Below are 21,591 nucleotides of genomic sequence, written 5' to 3' on the forward strand. Positions count from 1 at the left end.
TAGGTTATTTGTTCAAGGAAATGTTTTTTGTTATGCTAGTTGAAAGTCTTTCTGCCATCTCCTGAGGCATGGCTTTCGAGAGAACTCTGAAGGGAGGGTGGGATCTTATGCTTTCAAAGCTAGTTCGCTATTGCTAGCCTCTCCGAAAATTACCTACCCTACCTTTAAATGCTGTTTTTAATTAATTTTACCTACTGGTAGGGAAATAAGACAAAAGTCAAGCAGGATTTGATTTTGTCCATTGAAATTGTCCGATGAAGAATTTTTGGCATTATATACAAAAATGAGAAGTTGAAAAATAAGAGAAGTTGTGATTTCATCTGAAAAAAAAAAAAAAAAAAAAATACATATATATATATATATATATATATATATATATACATTTTAACGAAGAATTGTGACTATTTAATTTTCATAATTTGTTCACAACATGACCAGGAAAGCCCATTCAGAAAATATATATGGCCAATTTCAATTTCATGTAGACTTAAGTCAGTAATTTCATTATATAAGTTAGTTTCCCCTCAATGCTGAGCATAATGACACACTGCAGTGTACAAGATGAAGAGGACAAAACTTCTTGAGAGAAACCGTATGAAGTTGTAATCTCCTGACAGCTAGTAGCAGCTCTCGGCGCACTCACCGTATCCAATGGGAAGCACAATTCTCCAGGTGCAGTCCAAGTTACCAGGGTAGTTACCAGGGAAACCCGGGCTCAGGACCACGTTGCCCATCTCGTACAGACTCCCGCCGCACTTCGCTAAAAAACACAAGGAGACATAAAAGAGAATGCCAAAGGTGCTTGAAAATGAAAAACTATGAAAAAGTCATATGGCTAAGAAAATGTGCCATCTGATTAGAATGGGAAGACATACCAATACAGAGTGGAGGGGGGTAATTCCAGCGACGCACTGTTCCTGGCATACACGTTATGTGAGAATGTCCCTGGAAAGCAAGAGGTCACGTGATACCATTTTCTACCACATGATTGCTCTTTTGTACCTGAGTGCAAATGAGGCAAACTGTATGTGTGTGTCAGGGCTGTGAAAAATCAGCACCATACCTGAAGCACATATCCCGGCTCACAGCTGAATGACACAACCTCATTCACCATGTACCTGTCGCCATTCTTAATGCCATTGGCTGGGATCACGGGTTCTGGGCAGGTTGTCAGTCCCACAGCTAAATGGATCAGAGAAGGCATCAAGATACAGAATCAGCATATTATACCATAACCCCTCAAAAACAGATACAGTTATTGTGTCAGGTTTTCCCAATTATTTGAACCCATATGCTCATTGTAGTTTTATGCTGTCTTTTATCCACTCGATTTCAGTGCGTAAATTCAGTACCATAATAGACTGCGCAAGATGTTGCCCTGGCAACGGCTGTGGTGTGGTTCATGAGAGCGTGCTTTCTGCATTTCTCTTGTTGAGATATGGCACACAACGGGTGGCTTTGTCACTGTGGTGTGCTTTTTTCTGTATTTTTGCAAACATCACTCATCGAGTGTTCGTTTGTGATAAAGTTACACTGCAGAAATATGTCTACAAACAAAAGAAGATTAAAAGAGAAAATTGCTTTTGTGATCTTTAATGGTCACTACAACTAAATTATAACAATACATTAATAATAATACATTAAGAATTCAATTAGTTCTGAATGCAAGATGATGTTTCATGGTCATTGTGCACCATTTCTTAGATGTGCTTTACTGTGGGCGAGAGTTATTTTAGTATCAATCAGATACTATTATAGTTTTTATTCATATTTTAAATTGTTTTTATATTCGCATTTTAACTTTATTCTCTTTTGTCATTTTTTTTAAAGAATATGTTTATATAGTTATTATTTTTTACGTCCGTTTTAGTTATTTTAGTTCTTCAGGTTAAATTAAATAAAAATGATAAAATAAAAATTTGCCCTGATAACTAGCTGAAATAAAATATACACTTTTTAATACTTTATTTTATTTTATTTCAAGGAACAAAACTTTTTATATTTATTTTTATGGTTTTAGTTAACTACAATGACCCTGCTGTGGGGTCTCTCAGAGGATGTACTATGAAACTGGGCAAGGAAAGAGCTTATGTTCTGAGAGCTGAGCCAAAGATGACAGCTCAAAGCTGATGGCGATGTAGCAAATTGAAGCGGTTTGCCAAGACCCTCTCTTTCTCACTCCATTTCATCTTTATTCATAGCCCTCCAGTACATCAGTCAACCTGATTCTTAAATTTTCCACAAAGCTAATGTTGCAGCATATATTAATCTGAGTGGTATGGCCCTCTAAAATGAAAAGGCAAAGTCCCTCTCAGTGTCACCATTATGTTCAGTTTCTTTAGTTATCATTGACTTTTAGTTTGCATTCAGTAGTTTCTATCTCCCTTTGTTTATTTTTCCACCACTCCTTGGTCGTCATGGTTTCTGTCATTATGAGTTAATGTGTATCAGCTGTATATTACAAATTAGCTCATTTGTATTCACACTACTTAAGTTTATCCTTCGCCGTCATTCAGTGTCCGGTCACGTTTATACATTTGTGTGTGTATTTCTGCTACCTGCTTAGATTATAAGTAAACTTTGTGTTGGAACCTTAATCTTCTGTGTGTTTATGTTCTGTGTTCACGCACACACCCGTAACACTCAGCATTGGAGTTTTCTTTTTTAGTTCAGTCCCATTCAGTAAATCAATTCTGTTCCCGTTCCATGTGGTGTTTCTGGGTTGAAGCCAGAAAGAAAAAAGTTTACCAAACACTAACAAGAAAATAATAATATTTTATATACACTGAAAAAAATGTATTTATTTAAAGGTGCTCTAAGCGATGTCACGCGTTTTTTAGGCCAAAACATTTTTTGTCATATACAGCAAACATCTCCTCACTATCCGCTAGCTGCCTGTAAAAAAACGCGGTCTCTGCAGACACCCCTGGCTCCAAAAACGGCAACAAATACAAACCGGGCTAACCCGCACCACGAAACATAAACTGTTCCAGCCAATAACCGACGAGAAGGGTTTGGGGGGTTAATGCGCGGATGAGGAGGAGGGAGGGTCGAGCTAGCCTTCGTTTTGTTTGACAATACTTTAAACGTCAACAAGAAGTGACATCACCCAACATCGCTTAGAGCACATTTAAAGTGAAAATTATGGTTTCTACTATTTCTAACTTTATTTATTTATTTATTTTTGTTTGTTCAGTTTGTTTTAAAGCAAATAATACAACTTAGAGAGGGAAGAAACACGCACAACAACAAGGAACATTTAACAAGATCCTCAAGATACATAAACAAACAACATCAGACTACTTAAAAGTACAATTTATAAACAAATATTATATTAAACCAAACCATAAATACAATTTGAGAAAAGCTGTAACAAGTTAGGGTACTTTTTTAGTTGGCCAAAAGTATCCAATAATAATAATAATACAGCAACAAGTTTAATTTGTTTATTTTTTGTTTGTTACTACTCACTATTGTTCGGCTTTTATTATTATTCGTTTATTCAGACTATTAGTCATTATCCCTCAATACACATTGCAAATATTAAAGGTGCGCCTTAATTAAACTGAGAGGTCTGAGTGGTCGCTAAAAATTAGTTTACTCACAGATAATTATTTTTGGTTTCAGAAGTTGAGTTGTAATTACCAGTTCAACCCATTCAGGTTGATTTACAGACTGGTTTTTCACATGATATTCACAGAAATTATCAGATACAATAACCTTGACAGAGTCATCAGCCAATCATAGTTCAATTGAAGCTTTGACTCTTCTCCTGTGACTTTCACCTGTTTTGTGTGTAATGACAGACAAATCAGACACAATTATTTGTTATATTTAACAAATAATCTTTAAAACTCATTCTGGGATCTATGGTTCCATCCCTCCAACAAGGGCAAGAAGGGTCTTGGTTACCATGACAACGATCAGAGGTTTTAATGCTGTTAAAAATGTGGTCACGTGGAAAAAAGTAGAGGCCATAGAAAAGACCCACACTTTAGTGTACATAACCTTCTATTAGAATACAGTGTGTGTTTGTTATATCTGAGTATAAATGGACATAAACGGAGAGATATATGTCTAACCACACTTGAGATGGCGTCATAAATCCTCCTAACAGAGGAATCTCCCGATTAGAAATTCCCCCTTTCTTATTGGTTGAGCCAACCCTGAAAGGTGGGACCTTTCTCAGGCTTTAAATGGCCTCTACACAAGTCCTTCTCTCTCTTGGCCCTCTCTTGTACGTTCGGGTTGCTGTCCTGCAGGGCCGCACCAGGCCCCAGACCCCAGGGCAGCAGGCCTTGACTCAACACCAGCCTACTTTTCCATAGTTCCATTTCCTGCTTCCGGTTTCATTCTGTCACTCACCATTTTACCTATGCATGTATATATGTGTGTTTAGTTTAGTTATGTTTGTGATTTAGTTAATAAAACTTGTGCACAATACATATTTGGTTCTGATTCTCTGCTTGCAACAAGGTTTATTTAACGATTTAGATTTTGACTACAGGCTCTTAATAGTACTGTAGAGTAAGAAAGACATTTCCCTTCCCCGGAAATGAACATTTCTTAGAACTGATAAACAATTAACACTGTGATTCACATGAACACAGTGTTCACGGGACAAACAGGTGGACTGATTGTAGTATTAATTTTACTACATTAAAGCTCCAGTAGGTAGCTTTTGTAAACAAATATTTGTTAAAACTGTCATTATGTCCTGAAAGTAGAATATGAGACAGATAATCTGTCAAAAAAATCTAGCTCCTCTGGCTCCTCCCTGTGGTTCTACTGCCATTTGCAGAAATACACCACTCCCGGTCAGAAACAACCAATCAGAGCCAGGAGGAATGTCTTAGCAGTGTCAATCACGCTCGTGTACGCGTTGATCAACCCTCTCTTGCACAGCGCGAGCGCGTACCATCGTTCGTGACTCTCCTGTTCAAACTCGTTCATCCAAATGAACGAATCTTTTTTCGAGTCATTTAGTTCATTCAACGAACGAAATGACTCGAAAAAAGATTTGTTCATTTTGATGAATGTGTTCGAACAGGATCACGAACGTGCATCACAGAACAGAGCAAGGTGGGCATATGTGCTTATAAAACTTAAAGTTTTTTATTTATTTTTGAAATGACCGATCGTTTCACTAGATAAGACCCTTATTCATCGTCTGGTATCGTTTAAAACCCTTTGAAGCTGCGCTGAAACTGTCATTTGGTCCTCGAAACGTTTGTGTCCTATTGAAGTCCGTTATATGGAGAAAAAGCCTGGAATGTTTTCATCAAAAAACTTAATTTCTTTTCGACTGAAGAAAGAAAGACATGGACATCGTGGATGGCATCGGGGTGAGTAAATTATCAGCAAAAGTTTTTTTTTTTAAAGTGAACTAATCCTTTAACGTTATCTTAGTAGCTATAACTTATAGAAAGAGTGCAACCTTATAAAGTTACATGTATTGCAAAATACATAATGATTTGAGGACCAAGTTTGTAGTCAAAGTATGGGCAGGCCATAGTCAATGTGAAGCATATTGTTGATGTTTCGTCCCTATTAGTGAATGTTCCATAACTGTTTATAATCCGCCGTCATCGGTGGTCCTGCTTACTAGCCTGCGCGTTCACGGCAGGCTCCGCTGTGGGGGAGGAGCTGTGGAGGGAGGAGCTGTAGCGCAGCAGAGAGCAAGGGGGTTGGACCTGTAAGTTGTGCTTGTTCAAATTTTCAGGCTAAGTCAACATTTTCTCAAAACTCCCTACTGCAGCTTTAAGTTAATTCTATTAACTGATCCAAATATTCATAATCAATTATAACAAGTTATGATTGATTATTAATTTTTCTTTAGAGCTAATTTGCTACATGTGATACCCAACATGTACATTCATGCTTCCAAAGCTCAGTGAGAATGTGATGACCTTAAGCTAAAAAAAAGATGATTTTACATCTGCTGCTGTCGCTAGTGTTATTTTGTTATTTATAGACTCATTTACACATTGTTTAATGCATATTTCTGTTGCTTTATCTCTGTACAGTTATTTTCTCATCTGTTTTTTGGAGGATATGCTTGACAGCTTGCTCCGCAAAAATAAAAATGTCCCTGATTAATCCACTGGAACATATACAGTAAAAGAAGAAAGGGCACAAGGAGGGAAAGAGTGATAAAGAGAGTAAGACAAAAAAAAGAAAGAAGCTAATCTGAGCTCACCCCAGGGTCAAAATCTCTAGAACTCCACATTGCATTTATCTGTTTACTAACCAGAGAGATGCAGATAAGGTATTAACTGTATTTACTGAGGCTGCTTACACTGTAAAGGCAGTTACAGTTGTTAATGCTGCTTTTGATGGAGTTTAATTAGTTTGGCTTTACAAAATCAACATACTGTTATTTAAGCTTTTTTGAGACCAAAATGTTCAACTCTAAAATCGAACTCGCTAAAAAAAAATTTTTCATGACAGGACGAAATTTTCGGAAGCAGTGTGTAAACGTGATTGACACACATTTATTTTTTTTAACGTGCGAAGAGTTCGGACGATAATTGTGTGGGGCCTTAACTCCTAGCACTTTCATTATCAAATGTTCTATCTACCTATCTATTTTGTGTCTAGTCACATATAACTTTGCTGCAGCCAGTCCGCCCTAAACTGCCCTTTCACAGACGAGAGAAAGAAACATGGATAAATTGGGCTGTCCCTCTGGGAACACTGCCCTTAGAAATGGACAAATGGGACATGCAGAAAGTGAATTGGTATGGTGGTTTATGAGGCTTGGTTTGAGCACATTAAAGGTCACAGTCTGAAAGGCTTGAACACACACACACACACACACACACACACACACACACACACACACACACACACACACACACACACACACACACACAGGCTTTGTCTCTAAAATTCAATACAACAGCAAATTTGCTCATGTGACATTGCTTAAATATTTTCCATAAATTAAAATATTTGTAATAGCTATATAGCTTATCTAATAGCTGGCTTATAGAATAACTGTTACAATAACTTTGGTTGGTGTATTGATTGAGTTTAGAAAATGCAATGTGATGTTGCACACATGTGGGACACAGATTCGAATAAAATTTTGGCAATTAAAAGTAGGTACCAGTAATAAAAATGCATGCGCTTCATGAGGCACCACGCACATTTGCGCACACACACGTAAGGTCGCTCTCTCCCTCTCTGCCGTGCGCGCACTACACGGTTTGGAGCTGCGAGCTCTACATTGCGGGAGATTTGAATTAATTTGCGAGCATCAGGGAGCCGCTATCAATATGCGGGAGACTCCTGGAACTTCCGTGAGACTTGGGATATTTGTGAACACATACCTCTCTGTCCTTTGAAAACTCTATTTTCTTCATCAACTTTTCTTTTCCTGGACAATGAAATCCTCCACACCCATTCAAACGCTTACTGCGGTGTCGCGTTGCGGCCAATTACGTCAAAAGTCATACACTCACTGGATGTCATGGTAACTAAATCACAGAGGAAAACTTTAAATATCTCGCCTTCGTTTTAATTTCGAACCATCTCAAAAAATAAACAAATGATTTTAACATGCGTTTATCAAAGTAGGAGATCCACACTTTTAATCCCTTACACACAATTAGTGCTCTTGAGATACGAAATGGAGGCGGGTCCGGATTGAATTCCCTCCCTGAATTGAATTCCCGGAGTCCGGACTTTGAGAAGTACTAGCTGTCGCTTTATTGATTGTTAAACACCCAGTCCTGCTGTTCTGTTAATAAGAAACTTATTAACTTCTTTGAAAGGAAAACTTTAATTATGTCAAAATATTCAGTATTTGCATATTTTGTTATCTATTGCAATGGTTTTCAAGCCTGGTCGTGGGGATCCACTGCCAGTGTTATTGTAGTATGATTTATATACTATTGTTTTACTATTATACTATTACTTCATTCTGGTTTTTTTATTATTATTTTGAATTATATTTTATTTTAAGATTTTCTATTTTAGTTAAATTTTTTGTTAAAGTTTTAGTAATTTTGTTATGTAATTTTTTTTATTTTTTATTAAGTAGTTACTTTAGCACTTCAACTTAAACTAAATGAAAAATGTTGCCTTGAAAACTTACTGAAAAAAGTTTTTGTTACATATTTTATTTAAAGCTGCAGTCCGTAACTTTTTTGGGTTAAAAATTATCCAAAATAATAATTATAATAAAAAACATAACCAGCCAGTGTTCAAAATATTTTCTTGCCTTAGCTCGATTCAAAACGGTTAGCTTGTAATAGTGATTTTAATTCCAGTGTTACTGGTGGATTTCCGCGGGAAATTCGAGCATGTCTTTGCGTCATTACGTCACATCTGTACACAAAGAGAAGGAGTCTCGGCTAGTAGGCTATATTGCGTGAGGATGTTGGAGGTGGAAATTTTTAGCCTTTTCTCACAGCACTTTAAATAATTAAACTTATGGCGGATCCAGAAAGGTTCGAACGACAATCACCAGTGACAACTGGAGATTCACCAGTTGTAAAACCCAAAAGAATTTGGACTTCGGAGTGGTAAAGAGACTGCAACCGGCCCACGCGAAAACAAGGATATACATCGGCAGGGCTTTTGAAAGGTGGCGTGAACTCCGTGATTTGAAGGGGTTCAAAACTGATGCAGAGGCCACTTTTTTTCTGCTGGACAGGTAACATTAAGAATTTTCAATAGTCCAATCATGTAACAGTAGCACACTTGTTCGCTTAATTCACACAGTTACGGAGTTTCCTTTGTTGTGGCTTTTTTAGTTTTGCTATTATGGTAAATATGAATTATTTTGTGCTAGCTATGAGAGGGAGCAATTCACCTCTACTCCAATACTCCAAGAAACCCGCCTTCTCCGTTGTCAAGCATTAACGTTAGAGCTGAATCAGATCGGTAAAGGGAAAATTTTCCTGTCGTAAGATGTTATGCTTTTTTCCCCCTTAGTAGATCAGAACAAAAGTGGATGTTACTTACTTGTTCAGATGACATTTTCCGGTGAAAATTATTATGTTGGTCATACTGTACTTCCAAAAAGTAGAATGTGTGATTCTGAATGCCGGTATCCACACTGGCGCGGCGACTGACAGACGCGCAGTCTCCTCAAAACATTGTGTTCATCCTCGCTGTTTCATGTCGATTTACAACTCACGGAAAGTTTATAATTCCGCGAAAAACTGCAATTACAGATTTCGAACAGAGATGGCGACAAAGAGAGACATCCATGCATCCACCCATCCATCCATCCATCCATACATAGATACATACATCCATACATGTGCAGTGATGTGGGCAGGGTTGTTATAAAAAGTAAATTCAATTAAACTTTTGAAATTTAATAAACTTTAACATTAAAGCTGCAGTCTGTAGCTTTAATGTTAAAGTTTATTAAATTTCAAAAGTTTAATTGAATTTACTTTTTATAACAACCCTGCCCACATCACTGCACATGTATGGATGTATGTATCTATGTATGGATGGATGGATGGGTGGATGCATGGATGTCTCTCTTATCTGACACATTGGCTGTGTTCTAAATCGCCCTCTATACCCTTAAATAGGGCAATATTTGAGGGGACAGGCATTTGTAGTGGTGTCCGAAACCATAGTGGACATTATCGAGTGCACTCATTCAATACCACACTGTAAAAAATGTTTTTCAACAAATATTTTTCATTTATATAAAACAGATAATTGGAGTACATTTTACGACAAAATACTATTTCAGTATTTTTACTTCAAAATATCACGTTCAATTCAATATGTGATTTGTCGTTTCTTTGTAATTATTTGTGAAATCTACTAGCAATTTATAAGTGAAAAATTACTAAAAAGCAAACAACACCAATTTTTTGGGGGTTGAAAACTACTTATCTATTGCAATGAAATTGAAGTGTGCTTTTGTCCAGATACATTGTGAGGCCACTGATGACATCAGTAAAAATAAATAAATAAAAATGTACGACTGAAAATATACAACTGTTTTTTTAGATGTTTTATGAACCATGTAAGGTTCAACTGGATCCCCATCGTTTTCCAATTTTCTTCGTGCTGGTCTCGGCAAACACAAACGCCGCAGCCGAGCAAATAATGAGGGCTGGGGTTCACAGTCGTCTGCCTTTACCTGACAGCAGAGCACAGAGAGAAGAAAGAAATACGGCTCGGTGTGTGTGCATGTGTGTGTTCGTGTCCCTGCCATGTGTGTGTTTGCCGGTGAAATACAGCGGCGAGTCTTGCTCTGGACTGTTACCAAGGGCAGAGGGTTCAGGATAATGAAAGCACCTTAGTGACATGTTCTATACTCACTTTTGTACTCAAGGTGAAATCCAGCCGCGACGACACTGATATCTGTATGGAAGTGCAGGTAAAGCTGGTTGGAGGTGCTGTTTAACAAGGCTGGAGCCGTTGTACCTGGAAGATAACACCAGAAAGAGGCCTGAGCAAGAAAAGGGCTACAGTTATCACACACACGGACATTGTGTTCTCATTCCAGCGATATCTCGCACGCACACACACACACACACACACATACACACACACTAGCTAAATGATGAGAGTGTGCACACAGAAACAAAAGGGCAAAGGGAGGTAAGCAGCTGTTAATCACGGCAGGCGTATCGCTCTCGTGAAAAGACTCAACCGTTTTGGACATCAGCCAAATGAAACGGAGTCGGCAAAAAGGAAATGTTTGACATGCGCTAGTCATTGAAGTGTGTCGCTATCCTTCCGAGCTCTCGTGGGGGAACTTTCCTCACAGCTCAGAGGAAAGAGTCACTTATCATCCGACTAAAAAGCAAAACAGCCACTGCCACTCTAGATTCAAAGCAGAGGATTTTCCTTCTGCTTATACATATATGGACAGAGCTAATATAGAGTGTGACATCTTTAATATGTGGAGAAAATGTCATGAATACTACATAATATCCTTAAAGTCAACATGAAAGTGCAACTTTAATAATCTGATATATTTCTGAGTGAAATGGGAGAGAAAATCTGTTGGCCGGGACTTGATTTTATCATTTAGGAATTGGTTGGATTGTAAAAAAAAAAAAAAAAAAGAAACGAAAAGAAAAGGGCGTTATGTACCAGATTCAGGTAACTGAAGAGGTGCACCAATGAATTGTTCACATTAAGACCAGAAATCTAATATTTTGATATCTTTAATATTTAACATAGGGGCTATTTTCTATCATTTAATATTTTAGACCATTACTTTATTTTTGACACTTAAACTTTTAGTAAATGTTACTTTGCACCATAGTAGCATTAGTTAATTTTGTTCTACCGTTTCCCTAACATACAAAATTTAACAGGCTGTTTTTGCAACTGTATCATTAGGAAATTCCTGCCAAGTCGCAGAATACTGAACAGGCACTGATAAGTAATGTGGGCGGACATGTGTTAACGAAATGTTCTGGGTTCAATACAAGTTGTGCTTCACTGACATGTTGGCTGATATCAATTACCACAGAAATAATTCAGTCACCCCCCAGTTTATAAAAACAAAGCAAAATCACATTATACAGTAATACCTGTACAGTTGCACCAGGGTAAATGTTAATACACAGTTTGGAAAGTATCCGAAGACATAAACCTCAAGTTGGCATGAATATCAATCCATCCTTCCATCCCTCTATCCAACTTTCTATCCATCCATCACTTTATCCAACTGTCTATCCATCCATTTATCCATCCATCCACCACTCTATCCAACTGTCTGTCCATCCATCCATCCATCCATCCATTCATCCACCACTCTATCCAACTGTCTGTCCGTCCATCCATCCATCCATCCATCCATCCACCCATCCATTACTCTATCCAACTTTCTATCCATCCATTCATCCATCACTCTATCCAACTGTCCATCCATCCATCCATCTATACATATCATCCATCCATCCATCCATCATATTGTTCATCCAACGCGGTTCATGGTAAAATTTGTTAATGTAATGTAATATTTGATTATAAGGACATTTTTGTAACCTGTATTGTACAATAAACATGTCTTTTGTGTTGGGTCCCTAATTGATGTCCCAAGTAAAATTGTAAAAACTGGGTCCTAAAGAAAACCAGTTGAGAGCCACTGTTGTACAGAAGACTTTATTGACACTGGAATTCCTTTGCAATAAGTCTTGCTAGTAGCACTTTACAATAAGGTCCAATGCATTAAATAACATTAACCAACAATGAGCAATACATTTGTTGCACTATTAAATGATCTTTGTTAATGTTACTTAATAAAAATACAAATGTTAATACAAACATTGTTAGCTCACAATAGCTCAGGTTTTACATACTATTAACAGTTACATCTTTTGATTTTAAATACATCCTGTGGTGAAAATTAAGTTTTTAATGATGTTTATATGTCTATGTGGTGTTTCTAATATGATTTAAGACAAACAATGTGCAAATTCTTAAGTCAACACTATTGCTGAATATTTTGTACTTAAAACTGCAGTGAAAAAAAACCTTGTAACCAATCACATGAACGTGTGGGCGGGTTTTAGCATATCATCATTACTATGCTGCGAAGCAGGGGACCCTCAAGAGAAGCTACGTTATCCTGGCTATTTTTCTGTTGATATGAAAAATCGGGCACATTTAGCAATATAGCGAGCAAATTATGTATATGATGTTATGATGAACTACATGCCTTTCTCCACTGATGTTCTAAGTTACCTAAAGCGTTCTAAGGATACTGATTTTTATAAGGCAGCAGTCTGACTCTGAGGTGGCGAATAGGAATGTGGTTTATGTAACATTAGCAACACATTATTAGCTGTTTGATTACATAATAGAGCAAAAGGCTAGTCATATTAATTACCGTTATGTGTCCGACGTGGAAAGCGATACATAAAACACATTATCATTCTGATACATCGACTTGTAGGCGACCCTGTATGAGTGAGTGGAGGGGGGGCTCATTTACATATTCATGGTTCTGCGTATACTAAATTAAGCAAGGGTGTAGAGTTAAAATGAACAGTAACATTTTATTTCGATAGTCCACTTTAGACATTCTACTAACCATAAGTAACTTTGCAACTACATATCAACTAACTCTCATTAGAGTATTAGTAGACTGTCTGCTTAATATCTGCTAACACTATATTTTGATGGTCCTCCAACAGACATTCTACTAACAATAAGTAACTGGGCAACTACAAGTCAACTTATTCCACTAACCCGAACCCTAACCCATAACCATAACCTAACAGTCTACTGACAGTCTACTAATACTCTAATGAGAGTTAGTTGACATGTGGTTGCAAAGTTACTTATAGTTAGTAGAAAGTCTAAAGTGGACTATCGAAATAAAGTGGAACCAAATAGATTAACAATTAAAAAAAATGCTTCCAAATATCAACATTTACTAATAGTAATATGAAAGACTCCCTTTTAAGGCATGAATAAAAATAAATGTAAAAAATCACAGGAAAAAAAGAATGAAATAGGCAATTTTGGTGATCAAAGATGAGTTTTAAGGGACATAATTATTGACTACAGGGGGACTTTCATATTAGTATTAGTAAATGTTGAGATTTGGAAGCATTTTTTTATTATATTGTATATATTGTATATGTATTAACAATTGGAACCTTATTGTAAATTGTTCCCATCTCACCTGTGGTAACATTACAGTTTGCATAGTTAATTCAAAGCATTTGAAGAATGTTATTTATGGTGTAAAAAGATGGAAAACTGTATCTCACGACAAGACAGTAATAAATGAAGTAGAGCTCTGGCAAAACAACAACAACAACAACAACAACAACAACAACAACAACAACAACGACGACAACAACAACAACAACAACAAAAAACTGCAATGCATCACATCAGAATCCAACATCTCCCTGTGGGAATGAATGTACAAATACTGTGTAAAAGTAAATAAGGCTGGAGTAAACAAGATTGTTAAAAGAATCAACAAATACAGCTTAGAGTATTCAGTGCCTTATAGTATGCCGCCACACAGCGACTCGGGATGAATGCTTGAATACACCCACATAGCCATGGCATGCTCTTGGAGAACTCTTTAGTTTGAGAAGAAAGATTTATTTTAAATTCACATCTATAGCATTAATTCATACATGGATTGTTTATATCTTTACCAAACGCCCAAAGTTGCATTTGCCAGGAAATGGTTCACCGGCATCATGTTTTGCATTTAAAACACCCTGCCCATCTGACTGCTCATATTCCAGTCGATCCAAGTCCAAGTACATTAGACTGATGACCGAAGCCTGAAAAATGTTCCTTTGCGCTTGAATGATTTGACTAATCATTTTTGAATGAAGTTTGACAGCTGCGTAGAACTCAACCAGTGTCCAGCTATTCAGCAGTCTATCATCTCTATTAGGGCCAAGGCAATCTGAGAAGATCTTAAAAGCCTCAGACGAGACTCTGATGAGCTTAAATGGACTTTGCCAGACAGAATATGTAACTCTTAAAGTACTGCATCACATTGGTTGCCAAAGAGGAGAAGGAGAAATGCCTCCTCATAGATTAGGGGGATTTGAGAAGAAGGATTCTTTGTGAAATACATGCCCATGTTTCCCTCTAAGATGAGCACTGATGTTACTCCCGCACAGATGGACAAAAAAGTTGCACATTCATCAGACTCAAACATGTCTGGGGTAAAAGATGATTGGGCAACGTTTGAACTGGAGTCCAACCACATGTCTATAGATTTTTGGTACGGAACTGAAGCTTTGGGAGATATTGTGCAGAAATGCGAAGCACTGATTAATTTGCGACATGAGCAAATCCTTAAACACTACAGAGGCTACATGTTCCTAACAACAAAATGACAGAAAAAAAATATGTACAGAAATGTGGCCTCTAGTTAAACAATAATAAATATATAAAAAGGTAACACATAACATGTACTTAAGTTAAAAACAACAACACAAGTAAATTATGCATAAATACATGCATACCTAACCCTAAACCAAACCCTAATCCTAACCCTATAGTATATATAGTAATGTTGTTAATCAATATTACTCAGTATTTAATATATATAATATATACACTGTAACAAGGAGACCTTAAAGAAGTGTAGCCCAAAATATGATTAAATATAAAAATCAAATTACATATTCCATCAAGTGGTTAAAATGTATTAATTTGTTATTGATTAGTTTACATTAATTATGAAAGTGTATGTATTTTCATAGTAAGTTTCTGTGAGGTATTAAAAAATGTAGTTACTGATTGTAGTGCTATTAGTTACTAATTCGGTAATCAGAGTTTCATGTTAGTTTATAGCAATTACTAGAATGTTAATATTGCATTCCTCTGTTGTCCTTTTACAGATATTCATTGATGTTGGAACAATATTCAAAAGTGTTACCCATAATTTTCATACATTTAAAAGCCTCCTTTGGAGAAATAGTGATTATAGTCTGATCTCAACCATGTTTCATCTTCAGAATCCTGACATGCAGTCAGAATTATGTAAATAATGACAGCAATATCTTTTAAAGACACACAAAAAATGTGTGCAGTTGTAATTAAATTGGTATTTGTTGAGCCGCAATTAATCCCACATGATGAAATGTGTGGGGAGACAGATACACAAAACATATCTGACAGTTTAATTAAGGGTATTATCATAATGGATTTGTGACTAGAGGAAGAATGAAACGACCGATTGTGATGGGCGAGTGTGCGAGGGATATAAAAGGCGATCACGCAGGCGACAGGAGAGTGAAGAGTGCATTTTAATGGGCAGCCAAACACCATGCCTAATGACGCTGGCTCCTGATTCCCTGCCATGTCTCACCAATGCTCACAAATGACTCCAGGCTTGTATAATTTGGACCATTGAGATCTAAATGAGGGGAAATTACCGTTTTATCATCAAATTCAATCATAGACTAGCATCAGGTGTCTCGGGAGACAGGGTGAAGATGGTTTAGCATTTAAAGTGCTTCTTAGCTTTTGAGAATATGGCTTGGGGAAGGTGCGGAGTGCTAGACAGTGTAAAGTGCCAGTGAACACATGCCTTAAAGCAGCTGGAGCTCCCTGGCTGGGTGACCTTTCACCAGCATGCTAGTGTGGCGCAGAGGCGAAGTTCATTATAGCCGTGTTGAAAGTATAGCTAGAGGCCTGGCCACAATTCTGTCTACTGGGAGAGACCCAAAAAAGGTTAAGCCTCCTCTCTCAAAGGAAGATCTTGCCCCCTCTTCCTAATTCTTGCTGTGAGACCTTTTTGTAAAAAATGTTTTCCTTTTTATTTTGTAATGTTCTTTTTTTAACCTTCTGGTAAAACTTTACAATAAGGTTGATTAGTTAACATTAGTTAACTACCTTAGTTAACATGAACTAAGAATGAACAATACTTCTACAGCATTTATTAATCTTAGTTAATATTAATTCCAACATTTACTAATACATTATTAAAATGTAAAGGTTGTATTTGTTAACATTAGTTAATGCCCTGTGACTAACATGAATAAACAATGAACAGCTTTATTTGTATTAACTAACATTAACAAAAATGAACAGTAACAAATATATTGATTATTGTTAGTTCATATTAGTTAATGCATTAACTAATGTTAACTAATGAACCTTATTGTAAACTGTTACCGTATATTTGAACATTTATTATTGTTATTATTGATTAAAAAGAGCTCAAAAATCTAAAAAGGCACATTATGCACCAACTACCCAAACAATTTATTATTGTTTGGGTAGTTGGTGCATAATGTGCCTTTTTAGATTTTTGAGCTCTTTTTAATCAATACAGTATTTTTAGGTTTATGATATAACATTTATAATAATGTATAAGGGAATGTGTATATCTTAGGACGCGGCTTCTGGTCACTATTTATTTTTTTTGTACCATTTTAAATGCTGGTCATTTTTATATATTTTTTGGTTACACTTTATTTTAAGGTGTCATTGTTACAGTGTAATTATATATTTAAATACTGAGTAATAATAATTAACTACATGTACTTATTATAGGGTTAGGGTAGGATTAGGTTTTGGTTGAGGGTTAGTTGCATGTAATTAAGCATAATTGACTCTTTTTACTACGGTAAGTAAATGTAACATATGTAACAAGGACACTGTAAAATAAAGTGTTACCCATTTTTTCATATTGTCACTGTCAGACAGAAACCTCGTTTCTCAACATTGTTTTTTTTTATAAATCATTACTATTGGTTACTCTTTTACGCGTCTGTGGGTTTTAAAATTATTTAACTAATGAACAGTATTAAAAAGCTTGTGACTAAACCTCGTAATTCACTGGATCCTCAAACTGTTGGTAAAACCTCATAACTACAACACCACCTCTATTGTGAATGAAGTATCAAATGTCTCTGCTTGTTTGCAATACAAAAGTTAATAAAGAGCTGGTTCTTTGAATAAGTACATCACTTTCTTTACTCATGAAACATGATATATATATATAAATGCTACTGTTGTATGTAATTGAGGAACAGAGAAGAGTGCCTAAGTCCAGAACTTGTTGTTGTTTTAATTTTTTATATTTAACAATATTATTATCCTATTATCTCAGTAAAGCTGATATATTTAATAAGCTATATAATTTATTTATAAGCTATATAAATAAAGGTGACTTGACTTGACTTGAGTCATTGCCAATACGGTCTTAAAAAGCCTTTGCATAGCACTTCATCTTTAATAACATAATATTAAAAAAAAACAGCGCACAAATAGGTACAGTAAACTTTATCATCTGTATATTCTAATGACGACAAAACACATGTCACAAATTCTAAAAAATTTGCTGGTCAAAAAACTCATAACTCCATTTGAGCTTGATTATGGTAAAAAGTTAACAATATAACGACACATGCAAGTGTCTGACCATTTAAAGCCACAATATCAACTTTGAGAATGCGATTAATTTATTGTTTAATCGTTTAAAAATGCAGTGTTTTTTTTTTCCATTTTCTTAAAAGTAGCATTTTTGGAGATACAAGTTTTCCACCCACCAGCGACGATATGCAGTCTCTCAGAAGCATTACATAAATATGAGATCATAAAATGCTAGCTTTCCAGAAGTATTTCATATCCACTATGAATAACTACAACAGAAAAAAAAAAAAGATAAACACTTTTCAGTAGAGTAAGAAAAAGCTAAACTCTACATAGTAAAACACAAACTGTAATTATGGCATTTAAAAAACTCAAAACAGTCAATCTTTCAGTTTTAAACATTCAGCTTTTTGGTACTGAACATCGTGATAATGAAGTGGGATAGAATAAATGTGGGTGGTGCTTTGCCAACTGGAACTCAAAAGGGTGTAATAATTGATACTGTTAATCAACCAAATGTAAAATGAGGACATTCATCTGTTATGTAAGGGATGGTGTTCCAGGATTGGAGCTAATTTCAGCCCTTCCAAGAATCCAGGGGCATAAAACCAGTGGTGGGGTTTGGCTCTCGGTTTTATTGCAATATGAAAGCGTAATGAGCTATAAAGAACTACATGATATGCAAATGAGCTGTTGGAGGACTTCTGTAAATCAGATGCAGTATCACTCCAACAGACTATTATTGAAATTAGCAGTTAAAAGGGGATTAATAAAGACAATACAAACCTGAAAAGCTCCCGAGCTTTGGAGCTGTCATATCGCCACCATCATAGATTTCTAACGAGTCCCAGTTATGCTCGGTAGCAAAGCTCATGACTTGGATCTGCCAAGAAAATGGAGACACACATCATGAAATGACAAATTTATGTAAAATGAAACAATTCATTAACAAAATGGTCATATGCTATATTTTTGCAGCATTGCTTATAATCCTAAGCAATTTCTCTTAACCTAAACAGGTGGTTTCTGCTAATACCTTTAAGACGTCAGTATGTAAATGATTTCATAGCTGGATATGGTCATATGTTAATGTACTAATGGTGTTAATACCATGACGATTTCTGAAAGATCATAATCCCTTTCAAGGGAACTCGCACTGTGTCAAGAATTGGGACATTATAGGCAGGTGACGTCATGACCAGGAAGCTATAAAGTGCACCCAGACCAAACGATGTTTGTTTGTCACAAGCATATATATATATATATATATATATATATATATATATATATATATATATATATATATATATATATCTCAAGACAGGAGTATAATGGCAAGCAAACAGCATTTTGAATTGAGTGCCCCTCCCAGCCCTCGCTACATCGTGGGTAGGGAAACACCCATTTTGTGTGTTGTTTGTTTGGGAGCGGAGCATGCACATCAGCTCTCGTGGGGGCTGACAGTGTTCAGTCATAACATTTCCTTGCGTGTTTTAACAGTTTTACTGTTAGTTTGGTCCCAGTAGCTTTCCGTTCATACTATATTTAATCCTGTCATTAGGGGGCGTTCTAGCCGGTTATTTAAATACATAAAAAAGCGAAGAGAAGAAGCATGAGGTAGGAAGGATGTTTTAACCACATGGAGAAGCTTTCTTACCGATGCTATCTTGTGTTTGTGCCCTGTTTTGAACTCACTGTTGTACTATTGTTAGTACTTTGTTTGCATGCATGATGTTTGGTAAGGTTTATGTTACTATGTTATTGGTAAATATGTTAATGAGAAGGACTAAGCACATTTTGTCTGTTTGATTGATGCAGAGGGTACGTGTAAGCATGAGGAAACAGTTAAACTATAAATAGACCAAAAAGGGATTAATTGTCTTCATCCTGCCAACAACCCTCTTTCCATCTATTGTTCATTTCATGAGCTACAATAAATCAATTATACCAACAGTCGCTTGGAGACTCGTTTGCAGGCTGATGTGGCTTCATCATTTGCCCGAATTTGCCCAGGGGCCTCTCTCCTTCATGGCCTCCTAATCATCCCCATATATATATATATATATATATATATATATATATATATATATATATATATATATATATATATATATATATATATATTAATTGGCTTCATCACTCTGTCTCCTCTCCACCAGTATGCTGGTGTGTAAGTAAGTGTGTGGTGGGTGTTCTGGCACAATATGGCTGCTGTCGCATCATCCAGGTGGATGCGGCACATTGGTGGTAGTTGAGGAGATTACCCCCCTTCTATGTAAAGCGCTTTGAGTGCAGAGAAAAGCGCTATATAAATGTAATGAATTATCCTCATTGCATTTAAGTACTGTTTAATCTCACTCGTACATCTCTAAAGACTGAGCTCTTGGTAGCCAAACTGCTACAAAACTGCTATAAAAGTCTGAACTATTTGGTGTTTCCTTTGCAGCTGAAAGGCTGTTTATGTTATGTGTTTGCTGGCTGTATGTTGATTTGAGGTGTAAATCTAATACACATCGGTCATTGAAGTATGGAAGTTTCTGGTCCCTTAATTCTTTATGCAGCATCAAAACAGGTGTTACAGTGTAAAGAAAAGCATGCACTATCGGGAGTTTTAGCTCCGCTCCTGTTGGCTTTCTTCTCAAGGGAAAAACGTCTTCTGCAAGTGGCTCAGATCCCGCGTTTGTCGAGGCAGCCAGCGCTTAGATTAGAATCTAGTGGTGAGATCTCGACGGGTCTGCAATCAAGAATCTAATGGCTCGAATCTCTCATAGATTACGGGTCCGCAGTATATGTATAATATAAAAAATAATGCGGAGGGAACCGAGCAGACGGGAGTTTCCCTTTCTCTCTTGTTCCTATGATTGCATGCAAACTAATTATATGTGTTTGCAAGCTATGATTTATGATTATTTTTGTTTTTGAGATTCTTATATAACATTCAGCCTGTCATTCAGACCGTGTATACTTGTCTGTTTCTATCTTGGCTGCATTTAATTTGAGAAATTAAATGGTACATTTGTCTGGCTTTGAGAAGTTAGATGCCTGTGTGAAAATACTATATTCAGCCTTTCATCCAGATCATTCCTTACTTGTCTGGTTGATATTTGGCTATATTTAATTTTGAGGAATTAAATGAAAAATACTCTTCTGATTTTTGTGAAATTAAATGTCTGTATTAATATACTATTCAGCCTTTCATCCAGACAGTGTTTACTTGTCTTGTTTGATCTTTGGCTGCATTTAATTTGGAGGAATGCCATTCAGAGAAATTCCAGGGGGTAAATAGATAACACCTAAATACAGTATATGGTGCCCTCAGGGGGCCATTCTGCTAACCCCGCCACCTTGTGTGCTTCGGGGCGCAGCAGTCTCCAGAGAATTCTAGTCTCAGTGTCTGCCTGGAAATGTTGCGGCACTGGGACACTTGCCTCTTCCAAGGAGGGTTTCAGAAGGGTCAGTTTGGGTGCTTGCTGCTGGTCATCCGTTTCAGGGCACTGGATTGGCGGACAATTGAGAGACTGGTTCCCTTAGTAGATTTTTTAGCAGCACGGAAACCAGAGCCGGCGCCAGCCGAGCGCTGATGAGGGGGCGTTTGAAATACCGAGAGGGGGCGTTCACATTAACGAACGTCACCACTTTTTGCCAGGGTCGATCTTCTCCCCACCACTTTTTAAAACATCTTTGCGGCACGGATGTACCAATACAAATTAATAAAACATCTCCAGTTAACTAGCAGAGGATTAATTGTGTTTATTTGTCAAATTAGAGTCGTTAGGCGCTGAA

General features: G+C 36.6%; 1 protein-coding gene across 1 annotated transcript in view; it reads right to left on the bottom strand.

Moving 5' to 3' along the window:
• Positions 1 to 21,591, bottom strand: part of csmd1b (CUB and Sushi multiple domains 1b) — a 325,939-nt gene that overhangs the window by 120,123 nt on the left and 184,225 nt on the right. Inside the window, exons 34-38 of the mRNA XM_077218011.1 lie at positions 18,595 to 18,691; positions 10,303 to 10,407; positions 1,064 to 1,182; positions 876 to 945; positions 644 to 760 (exon numbers count right to left, since the gene is read on the bottom strand). Of these exons, the coding sequence (XP_077074126.1) occupies positions 644 to 760; positions 876 to 945; positions 1,064 to 1,182; positions 10,303 to 10,407; positions 18,595 to 18,691 (508 nt within the window). The remainder of the gene's footprint in view (positions 1 to 643; positions 761 to 875; positions 946 to 1,063; positions 1,183 to 10,302; positions 10,408 to 18,594; positions 18,692 to 21,591) is intronic.

This window comes from Siphateles boraxobius, unplaced genomic scaffold (genome assembly GCF_051911475.1).
Source record: "Siphateles boraxobius isolate OS27281-9 unplaced genomic scaffold, OSU_SipBor_1 12, whole genome shotgun sequence".
Lineage (NCBI taxonomy): Eukaryota > Metazoa > Chordata > Actinopteri > Cypriniformes > Leuciscidae > Siphateles > Siphateles boraxobius.